General features: G+C 35.9%; 1 protein-coding gene across 1 annotated transcript in view; it reads right to left on the bottom strand.

The window, feature by feature from the left end:
- The window catches only part of polo (Serine/threonine-protein kinase polo), a 125,323-nt gene extending 114,168 nt beyond the window's left edge, over positions 1-11,155 (bottom strand). Inside the window, exons 1-2 of the mRNA XM_069833608.1 lie at positions 10,918-11,155; positions 10,530-10,754 (exon numbers count right to left, since the gene is read on the bottom strand). Coding sequence (XP_069689709.1) covers positions 10,530-10,754; positions 10,918-11,010 — 318 coding nt within the window. The 5' untranslated portion in view covers positions 11,011-11,155. The remainder of the gene's footprint in view (positions 1-10,529; positions 10,755-10,917) is intronic.
- Between the last annotated feature and the right edge of the window lie 1,166 nt (positions 11,156-12,321).

Below are 12,321 nucleotides of genomic sequence, written 5' to 3'. Positions count from 1 at the left end.
TCCTGATGCAATGATTTATAGTCCCAGAAAGTACAAAGGACTAGGAATTTTTCGAACAAAATGGGAAGCACTACTACAACAAATTACTGCCCTTCAATGTTTACACAAATCTCAAAACCCATACATCATACAAACACATCAGGTTCATGAGGAGAGCGTTAGATCTCTGAACATTGTTCCAGAAGATGCCTTATTTCATAAGAATGAACATTTCTTAAATGTTACAAAGATTCGTAACCTTCTGAGGAACAGAGAATTTGATATTTGGTGTTGCCATCCACAGAAAGGGAAAGGCATAGTTTTATTTAAACAATATCCTGGTGCCAACAAATGTATTTGTAAACACGAAGGACTCTCCAACAGCGAATGGCGCGATGGCATTAAAATGGTTGGAAATGTTGCTGCAGTATGTGCTGTGCTGGGAAGATCTCAGGACAACCGTTGTAGGCATTGCCACAACGAGGTTGAAACTCTTGCATACATCCTGGGATCCTGTCCACACGGCAAAGCTCTGCGAAACGCTAGATACCACCAAGTACGATCAATTATAGCCACTGCCCTTAAAGATGCCGATTACAACACCTTTGAAGAAGTACATGGTCTCTCCGTCACTGGCAGTATATGGCGCATAGACATAATAGCTTTCAAGGAATCTACAAGATCTGGATACATAATTGATCCCACTGTGCGTTTCGAAACAGATGAGGAAAAGCCAGCAGAAGTGGATAATGAAAAAAAGAATATCTACAATCCTACCATTCCCTATTACCTCAAAAAATACCAGCTAAAAGAGCTTGAAGTAATCGGACTTCTGGTTGGAGCAAGAGGTACCGCTACTTTCTTCATGAAAGATGTGTTTAAGAGGCTTGGAATACCTACATCTATTATTCCGATTGTAACCTTAGCTGCATTGAAAGGATCAATTGCTCTCCTGAAGAATCACCTATATTCGAAATCAAACTAAGTTCAGTAGCATTCTTTACTTTTTTGTAACACTTGCCTTTCTAAAAATAGGTATATTTCCACTAATCTCAAAAAAATTATTTGCAGCTATGTACTTGTAAGAACTTCATTGTTAAAACAAAATTAATGGTTTTTCATGAACTTGTAAAAAATTTCTATGGTTAAGTACTCTTTGTCCCTTGTGGCAGCCCACAAATGGTGAGAAGATATAAATTTTATATAATCTTTAATGTTACACTGTACTTATTCCATATTCAACTTATATATATATATATATAACATATATTTTTTTTTAATTAACAACCATCACACAAGGAGTGCATTCACATGAGTGAATTATAGCCGGAACTCCTACAGTATATGCACTGTTAGACGATCTATGTAGAGATTAATTTTTGATTCTACAGAATTATCTGTGATAGTTACAATTTGTTATTCGTTCATTCAGGTCTTTCGCTGCATACACAGCTTGCTCCAATCTTTCCTATTTTTCTGCTTTCATCTATGTCTCCTCACCATTATGGAGAAAAATTTGCTCCTGTGCCGAGGATTGAACACGGGTCTCCCAATTCTACACATTGCACACTCTAACCACTGAGTTACGCTGCAGTTCAACCCACTGCACCAGATGAGACTGGGAGACCCAGGTTCGATCCTCAGCACCAGAGCCAATTTTTCTCCAATAATAACAAATGGTAACCATCACCAAACAGTGGATTTACTGTAGGAGTCCCGACTGACAACCCATTCAATTGAATGCACTCCTTATGCGATGAATTAACTGTTGACTTCAAAATATTATGTCAATATATAAGTTGTACACGCAGTAGGGCCACTAAGGGAAAAGAAGCAATGGAAAAGGATTCGATCCGGTGCATTGGGTTGAACTTTGGTGTAGCTCAGTCATTAGAGTGCCCAGTGCATTGAACTGGGAGAACTGGGTTCGACCCTTGGTGCCAAAGCGAATTTTTCTCTGTTAATAAAAATGGTAACCCCATCACAGATAAATCTGTAGGACCAAAAATTAATTTCTATGTAGATTATTCACCTAACAGTGCATACACTGTAGGAGTCCCAGATGCCAAGTTACTCAATTAAGTGTGCTCCTTGTGTGATGATGACTGTTTACTTAAGAAGAAATATATGTCAATATAAAAGTCGAACATGGAGTAAGGTCATTGAGGGGAAAAGAACCAATGGAGAAGGATTCGATCCGGTGCTGTGTGTTGAACTTCATCGTAGCTCATTGGTTAGAGCACCCAGTGCTTTTAGGTGTGATCCATGCTCGTCGGCTTGATCGCTTTGGCAGTTCTTTAGACCCTAGTGCCATCTACAGTGTTTGCATTTCCTGCGTCTTTTCTCCTATTTGGCAGCAATGAATCAAGACAAGAGACGAGAAAATGAGAGGTTTCCTGGATAGCTTAATCAAATCATATCAACAATTAACCTGCCTTGGCCTAGTCATGTTGCTAATTTGCGTTCAGTGATAGTTTTCATCAGCACTCAGAAACCTGCATCAGCCTAGTTGTGTTGCTAATTTGGGTTCAGTGACAGTTTTCATCAACACTCGGAAACATTCCTCAGCCTAGTGATGTAGTTAAAATAAATTCGGTGATAGTTATCATTCAATACTCCCAAATCTGGCTTGCTTTAGACATGTAGCTAACATACATTGTGATAGTTATGGTTATACTTGGGAACCTGTTTCGGCTTAGATATGAAGTCAAATTACGTTCTGGAATTAGTGTTGTGATAGATTCGAAAACTTGGAGTCATGTAAAGACGTGAACAATTAGACTCGGGAACTGGTCTTCTGCTTGAAAGTGTAGACAGAAATGTATGAATAACTGATGTACTGTGCCCTTATACTCCCATTTTTTTCTCCAATATCTGTTAAAAACAAAAAATCTGATCAATAGTCGAATTATTACGCCTAAAACCACATTGTTGATCTCCAATAATTTCATCCATATATGGAGTTAATGTTCTCAAAAGAATATTGGACAAAATGTTGTACAATATCAACAAAAGTGATATTCCTAGAAAGTTACTATTATTATTATTATTATTATTATTATTATGTTACAGTATATTTACTAATATTATGTAAAAGGGTGGCGGCCGGGTAGCTCAGTTGGTAGAGCAGCTGGCTATGAACTGGAAGGTCGGGGGTTCGATCCCAGGTGGTGACAGGATTTTTTCTCGTTGCCAAACTTTCAGAACTGAGGTTCACTCAGCCTCCTATAAAATTGAGTACCGGGTCTTTCTCGGGGGTAAAAGGCGGTCAGAGTGTGGTGCTGACCATACCACCTCATTCTAGTGCCGAGGTCATGGAAAGCATGGGGCTCTACCTCCATGCCCCCTAAGTGCCTTCATGGCATGTTACAGGGATACCTATTATGTAAAAGGGTTTTCCAGAGTTAAAGATAACAAAGAGCCTGAAATACGCCTAAATTATTTTTAAACAGTGAACCTTAACACAATCATACCACACATTTAGGTTCCATTCCGAAATTCCATTTAATATATTTTACATTAAACTCAATCGATTAGACTAATATTGGCAGTAACTATTTGTGAATAAAGGAGTGTTTCTAGGAGAATTAGAATTGTTTACATTAGCTATTGAAAAATTTTACTTTTGCTATATATTTGGCAATAATTGAATTTAATTACATTAATTTGATCAATAACATAAAACTAATATGCTCTTCCATAAATGCTATGAATTTGAAATGTAGAAAAAACAAAAGCTGTCGGATAAAGTAGTACGTCAAGGAAAAAAGAAGAAAGAGAGGGTCAAAAAATGAGAATAAACAAAAAAATTATACACTTATTGAAAAAATACTCGGATTCGAACCACTACATGATCCGAATAAAGGAATGCTCAATCTGAGGTAACCGGAGGCCTGCGATTGAAAGCATGCAAACAACTGCTCCAAATATAACCTAATCAGCACAGCATTAGTACTGGAAATTGTGCTGTGGAAATTAGTCATATTGTACGGTATTGAGTAGTAATAGAGATTCTCAAATTGGTAAAGTTTTGACTGGCTGTTTTCTAAATTAGTGCCATATTTTCCTCCTTGCCTCTACGGTATTTTCGCATTCTTACATTTTCACAGCAAATCTAATTTGGAGCAAAATTTAGTTACAAAGTATAAACAAAGTTTTGTATTTCTCAGAGTTTAAAATACGGTTGTATAAATTCATTTCATTTTCGACTCCATTTTTCCCTAAAACATAGCTGTCTGCCATTATATATAAAAATTACATAACCTTTCAATTCACCAGTTTAGCATCTCTCCATGAGGGATGATGGGATAGCTAGTTGATAATGGAGCAAAGGTACCTAAACAACTTAGCATAAATGTTTGTTTCACACATTGAAGGAATGAAAGCCTGGAACTTTCGAGTTCCTGGCATTGCCATGAAGTTACTGAATTGTAGTGCCAGCTGTCATACTTTCTATATACCCTAGTCTCCTTGCATAACATTATGCAAAGTCTGTGATCTTGGAAAGTTCAAGTTTTGCCAATTCATAGAGTTGAAAAGGTGTCTTTGTCTGATTTTGGTATAGTCTTCGCAGACTTATCCTTCCTGCCACCCTTTTAACTGAGCCCCTAACCCCATCATACAGGCCTTTGCTGTGAACTATAGCTGAAAAATGTCCAAAATAATTTTTGTGATAGCAAAGGCTTAAAAAATTCTCTTGTTATATTGGACAGCTAAGCTATCTGAAAAATAAAAAATCTTCTTCACTTCATCATTAAATTTCAATGTTGAAAACTGAATAAGCTTTTCCTGAAATAAGTGAATTGCCATAGTATTGTTTCATGATGATGACTCAAGTTAAACTTCACGAGATTTCAAGAAAGATAACAGTGAGGTTTTCAAAATTAGGCAAGTCTACTCCTTTGCACACAAACAATGTAGCCTGCACAGTAAGCGTAACCGTATCTGACTGATTCAGTTACTGTAGTGAGGTGTATTATTTCCAAAGACATGAAATACAACACAAGGCAGAAAATTGGAGGTTTTGGTCACATCATTGAGATCAACAAGTGAAAGAATGGTTCATGTAAATAATATAGCGGACATTTCATGGAAGAAACCTGGATTCTCACAATCATTCATTGGCATAAAAACAAAGGAGGAGCTGATGACAATATGCTACAACAGCAACAAAGTTGCCAACACTCTGTTCAAATTCATTGAGGAGCATATAGAGCACACCAGTACAATCTACAAGAACTACTGGAGAAGATATAATGGTTCAGTAACATAATTTTTCTGCTCACATGACAGGCTGACAGTGTGAACCATTTTTAGTTTCACTGATCAAGTCATCAATGTACAGGTACAGAAATAAAATTTGGAGCTCCCTTATTAACAGATTGGCCATCCCCATGTTAAAAACGATAACAGGTGGAAAAGAGAACAACTACCAGGATCACCACTGTCGATTGGTAACAACTGCTAGATGCAAGTACAGTTGCTCCATGCAATTCAAATGAACGTTATAACGTGAATTCTGCTGCAATTGCTAGATGGCAGCATGGTGAAACTGATAAAAGTTGTTGCCTTCAAAGTCTATAAGGCTGATCAATCTGTTAATATGTGATTTGGGATTTCGCTTACAACACATTGCACATGTCCAGTAAACAAGAGTCCCTGTATAATTATATGTTACTTGTGAACAGTCGTGCGAAATTGTTGCCCACATACAGGTAGACTCCCTCCAAATTTTAATACCGTATCTGTACATACTAACAATGAGTCAAACTGGTGAGTTCTCCATCTGAGGAAACATTCAGGAACACAAAATATATACGAGGTACATTTGAAAAGTTCATGGCCTAACACACAGATGGCACTGAAAACATGTCAACAATGCCACCAATGTTAGCAGTTATTTTACGTTAGTTAAAGCAGAAAAAATTGTAATTTCCTGTTGACTACATTTTGTGTAGTTTAATTTTGAAGTTAGTGTGCCGAATAGATTGGCAAATATGGAAAATATCTAGCTTCCTGCTGTCATTATATATTTCGTAAAAAAGAGAACGAGTCCAACAGAAATTAAAGCACACACGGATGCTACACTGGACTAATCTGCTCCAATGTCTTCAACTATGAAAAAATGGGCAGCACTTGACGATGTATGCAATGGAAGGGGAAAGAAACTGGCCACCTTAACTCATTATCTCCTAACCTAATTGCTCATAAGTGTGCCTTGTTGGTATCATTTGTGACATTCAGACCTGTCTTTGGACAGTGAACTAAACAACAACTATTTAAACATGGTCGAGTGTGTGAAAGCCGAACCAAGCAGTAGACGTTCAGTAACTGCAACAAGTGAAGAAATCTTAGAAAAAATCCACGATATGGTGCTTTTTAAGTTGGTTATTTAACGACATTGTATCAACTACTAAGTTATTTTGCGTCGATAGAATTGGTGATTGCGAGATGGTACTTGGCGAAAGATGAGGCCGAATATTTGCCACAGATTACCTGAAATTCGTCTTACATTTGGGGAAAACCTCGGAAAAACCCAACCAGGTAATCAGCCCAAGCGAGAATCGAACCCGCACCCGAGCACAACTCTGAATCACCAGGCACGCACCTCAGCAGCTGACAGAGCTACACCAGTGGCTGATAAGGTGTCGACTGAAACTGTGGGAAATTAGCAAGGTTATGAACAGGGAAAGGATTTATATGTAAATACATATTTACTTATAAAGCTAATATAATTTATATTTTGCATTATCTTTATGTTTCACAATGTGTAGGGTTGAAAAATCCTACTTTTATTTTCCATATTTTTCCATATTTTAGAGTTTAGTACATATTTTCGTTAATTTCCATATATTTTCCATATTTCATATAAAACAGTCCATATTATATTAGGTTTAACAATAAAACAAAACAAAATTTCATTAACTTTTAAAAATACATTTCAACAATAGAGATTTAAACACATGTTCAGTAATCCCTTTAACATCAGAGTTATTTGAAAATTAGCAGTCCTATCAACAATGGGAAAGTAAGTTACAAAACTGTATTAATTTAATTTAAAATTTTTAACAGACTTCAGTTGTGCAGCTCAACAGTTAAATGCCAGTCAGAGTACACATAGGTTCAGTTTTGTAAATCATACTATAAAGACGGTAAATATGCCAAAAGTACGTCATTCAGTCAATTTAAAATCAAAACTAACAAGTTACATTTCAGAATTTAAAGAAGATGGTTTATCAACTGACAATAAAATATTATTTTGTAATTTGTGTCAGTGTGCAGTATCATCTACACAAAAGTTCCTGGTGCAACAACACATTACAACTAGTAAACATCAGGCCAACAAACAACTAAATTCCAAGCAGAGACAATTGTTTTTAACACAACCAACAACATCGAATGTAAGATCTGAGTTTAACATCGACCTGTGCCGTTCTCTCATCTCTGCTGATATTCCTCTCTACAAACTAAAGAATAAGGTCTTCAGGGAATTCCTTGAAAAATATACTCAACATACAATCCCGGATGAGTCAACACTTAGGAAGACGTATGCTCCATCCATCTACGATGAGACAATACAGAAGATAAGAGATGAAATTAAAGATAGTTCAATTTGGGTTTCCATTGATGAGACTCCCGACAAAGAAGGTAGACTTGTTGGTAATGTAGTTATCGGTTTGTTAAGTGAACAATATTCTGAACGAATTCTTTTACATTGTGATGTTCTAGAAAAGTGCAATAACAAAACTATAGTTAAACTGTTCAACGAAGCTATGGGTATCCTGTGGCCAAAGGGTATTATGTACGATAATGTGTTATTCTTTATTAGCGATGCTGCCCCTTATATGGTCAAAGCTGGACAAGCATTATCTGTTGTATATCCTAAATTGACTCATTTTACTTGTGTGGCGCATGCATTTCATCGTGTGGCAGAAGTGGTCAGAGACAATTTCCCTAAAGTAGATTTGTTGATTTCATCAGTGAAAAAAGTATTTCTCAAAGCTCCCAGTAGAGTTAACGTGTTGAAAGAAATGTACCCTGAAATTCCATTGCCACCAAAGCCAATTTTAACTAGATGGGGTACATGGCTAGAAGCAGTTGAATATTATGCCGAACATATAGACTCTATTAACAATGTTCTCCTTGCATTGGACTCTGAAGATGCAGTCTCAATTGATACTGCGAAAACAGTTACCTGTGACATAAGTGTGAAGAATGACTTAGCTCACATTCAGCATACATTTTCATGCATCATAAAAACGCTCAAAAGTCTCCAAAATAGGCACCTTTCACTATCTGAAAGTTTTGAAATTATAAATAGTACTGTGGAACAACTGAATCGTGGTAGAGGTAAAGTTGCAGATGCAGTAAGAGCTAAGGTGGACACTGTACTTTCAAAAAACCCTGGATATGAAGAACTACAAAAGGTTGTTGCTGTGATGAGTGGTGAATCAACAGTGAAGATTAACTTGGACTTATCCCCAGCAGACATTGTGAAATTGAATTATGTACCAGTTACTTCTTGTGACGTCGAACGCTCTTTTAGTCAGTATAAATCTATCCTCAGAGACAATAGAAGAAGATTCACTTTTCAGCACTTGAAAGAAATGTTTGTAACCTATTGTTATGGTAACAGACAATAAAAATTGTGTTTTGTTGAAACTACATGGAAGATAAGGTACGTCCATTATATTTTTTGTTTAGTTTGATTAAAATGTACCAATATTTAACGTACATAGTCATTTTTTTATAATTTTAAGTCCATATTTAATTCCATATTTTGGTAAAAATCCATATTTAATTCCATATTTTGGTAAAAATAACTACATATATATTTACATATTTCATATATTTTTAGTCCATATAAATCCGTTCCCTGGTTATGAACATCTCAACTGAATGATGCACCACATCTTCGTTAATGTCTTCGGTATGTCCAAGGTCTCTGCAAAATGGATTCCATGTTTGTTAATAGAGGAACAAAAGCAGATCTGTTGTCAAATTTCGAGGGATTGTCTGATTCGATTCGAGAAAAAAACTTTTTAGGCAGTTTGTGACCGCTGATGAATCCTGGATCCACTACAGCATACCAGAGACAAAATGCAGCAGTCGAAACAATGGAAGTATTGTGATTCTTTATCTCCAAAGAAAGCAAAAACGTTCAATTGGCAAGAAAAGTAATGTCTGTGTTCTAGGATTCTAAGGGAATAATCACGATTGACTATCTAGCAAAGAGGAAAATATTATTCAAATCTCCTGCAGCAAATGAAGAGAAAAATTCGCGAGAAGAGACCAGACATTACCAAGAACAAAGTGTTGTTTCATCATGACAATGCACTTGCTCGCACATCTGCAATTGTGGTTGCTAAACTACATGAACTACGGTTCAAATTGTTGCTGCACTCATCAGATCTCACACCCTCAGACTTCTTTCTTTTCCTAAAGATCAAAACTCACTTGGGTGGGAAGATATTTTTCTCAAATTAACAGGTTATAGCAGCAGCAGAAGGTTTTTTTTGCAGACCTCGAGGAATTTGTGTACAAGAAGGGTATAGCAGCATTGCAGCACCGGTGGACCAAATGTTTGTATCTTGGGAGGGGGGGATATGTTGAGCAATAAAGATTATTTCAGACTAATCCTAGTTTAATTTCAAACCATCTTCGTATTTGTCAATATTTGTGGCGTCAGGACTGTAAAAATCTGTCAGCAGGATCATTCCAAGAACTAAATGAATGAAGACATTATGCAGGTTTATTCTGCAGTGTAATGTAGTGTAGTGTTACATTGTTTTAATTTAGTACCACTAATAACAATATTTGCACCTTTGGGGAGGTTGAGACGTAGATGGGACGATAACATTAAAATGGGTTTAAGGGAGGTGGAATATGATTGTAGAGACTGGATTAATCTTGCTCAGGATAGGGACCAATGTCAGGGGGCTTATGTCAGGGCAGCAATGAACCCCCGGGTTCCTTACAAGCCATAAGTAAACAACTAACAATATTTGTAGCATCAAGACTGTTGGCTGCAGTAAATAAATATTCTGAAATACTAGCTATGTTGGTTGCATTGCATCATACAATATCTCTACCATCACCACATGTGTAGTAAATACTTTAGTCCTAATATATTGAAATCTGTTATAGCTATTTACAAAATTCACAGTTGTAATTTGGTTCCCAACGGCTTGTAATGCATTTTCGGTTGTTAATTTTACACTTCTGGTGGTTGCTTTGCCTTGTATAGTATAATCGAGAAAATTGATTGCCGTCATAGGTTAGAATTAAGAGCTGAGATTTCGTTGAAGTTTCTCTCCATTAAAAGATCCAAACGACCATAAAATTAATTTCTTCATAAATTACTATTTCCACCTAATGTCTACGCATATGCGCAATGTCAAACAAAATCTCGAAATGCCCATAATATGAAAGAATGGTGTAGTAGCCGGTTCTCGTCACCCATTTCCTATACTATCCGCATCCAACAACTCTTAAGTCTTGTTGCACCAGTCTTTCAGATTTTCCCCCAAAATGTAATAAAATTAACTTACCCTTCTTCTACAGAGTTCCAGTACAATATACACATTTTGATTATCCTCAAAAAAGCCATGGAAGCCCACAACATTCCTATGGTTTAAATTTCTGTGAATAGCTATTTCTTGTGTCAATTTGTCCTTTTGGTTGTGTTTAGTCATTAACCGTTTCGAAACAATTTTACCAGCATACACATTCCCCGTTTTGGTATCTGTTATTTCATAACACTTCGCAAAGCCACCCTGAAACGGAAAACGAATTCATTATATTTCACAAATATAATCGAAGTTCTAAATTATAGCAGACTATATGCCCAAATCACAATAAGAACAATACGCAGAACAAGCATTGCAGTAACAGCTTTAACATTCCCTAGAAATATCATAAACATAAAAAGCGTCTCACCTTTCCAAAAAACCTGCCTTTTTTATATGTAACATTAGCTCCCCCATCATAAATGAGATCAGGTATACTCTGTTCATCCTCTCTCGAAGCCATACTTCTCCCTCGAAATACCAAAACACAAATAAATGGCAAAAATATTGATTTCTTATTAGGTTCCTCCACATGCAATCGAACCGTTTTAAATCTGTATACGTTTCAAATCCTCGATAGATTTAAATACTATCCACCAATCAGGGTTCGAAATTCATCTCCCATAAAAACACCACGTGACTCAGAATGAATTCCTATTGGCTACTCTATCCATATGAAACATATGACAAACGATTACATAAAAAAAATTTCTTGTTGCAGGGAAAGATGCACCTAAGAGCACAGAAGATAAAGAGTAGACCAAGCAGCTTGTACACTTAAGTTCAAAAATAAAAGATATCCGACCTAAGTCCACAGTCAGGCCGGTTACACACTATACCGAGAGATGTGTAATGTGAAATGTGTGCCGAGAAATGCGCGAGCGAAGCGAGACAGCATCACAGTCTACTATATACAGTAGCGAAGGTCAATATGTAGTAAAAATGCAAACATGAGTAGTTGCCCACCACTAGGATCGCCACTATCGCCTCATCGTCGCTGATCTCTCTCCTAGAAGACGACAGAATATGTTACACATTTGTTGTGATCTTTTGGATAAAATTAACACCTTCCTTCCATTATTGAAATATTAAATGCATAAAGTTAATTTATTATTTTAATGAAGTATATTAAATTCCACCATAAACTCGAAAATACCTGCAAGAAATAGGTTAATATTATTTTTGGTTGAGCAAAACGAAATGAAATTTACTATAATCGCTTCACTCATTCAAGATTATAGCGATAATTAACTATGAAACCAATAAATATTAAATTGCATTTCCCTTTACAACAATAATAATGGAAATATGAAATAATGGAGTAACTTAGGTGTACCGGTACTTGTAGTATAGGCTTACGTAGTTAACAAAGTGGGATGAGGTTAAGCAATAATAATCACACCAGAATTGGAAATAAAACGTGATCAATAAATTTTATTGTAACAGACTATTTCTACGTCTCTAGTAAAGTAACAAATAAAAATAACAACAAAATTAACAGCTACAATTAAAAACATATCCTTTGAAGAAAAAAAAAGTAGGCCTAAACAATAATAATCCTACCAGAATTGAAAATAAAACGTGATCAATAAATTTCATTAAAACAAACTTAATTTTTCTACGTCTTTAGTAAAATAACACATAAAAATAATAACAAAATTAATAGCTACAATTAAAAATATATCCTTTTAAAAAAAAAAGTAGAGCTAACCTTTATTTCTCTGGAAATTTAGCAGCCTAAGTGACAGAACTTTAACCAGTATCTAATGTCCTT

Source organism: Periplaneta americana, chromosome 8, assembly GCF_040183065.1.
Source record: "Periplaneta americana isolate PAMFEO1 chromosome 8, P.americana_PAMFEO1_priV1, whole genome shotgun sequence".
NCBI classification, from domain to species: domain Eukaryota; kingdom Metazoa; phylum Arthropoda; class Insecta; order Blattodea; family Blattidae; genus Periplaneta; species Periplaneta americana.
Note: the sequence above shows the minus strand (reverse complement) of the source record. Positions and strands in the feature narration are given on the sequence as shown.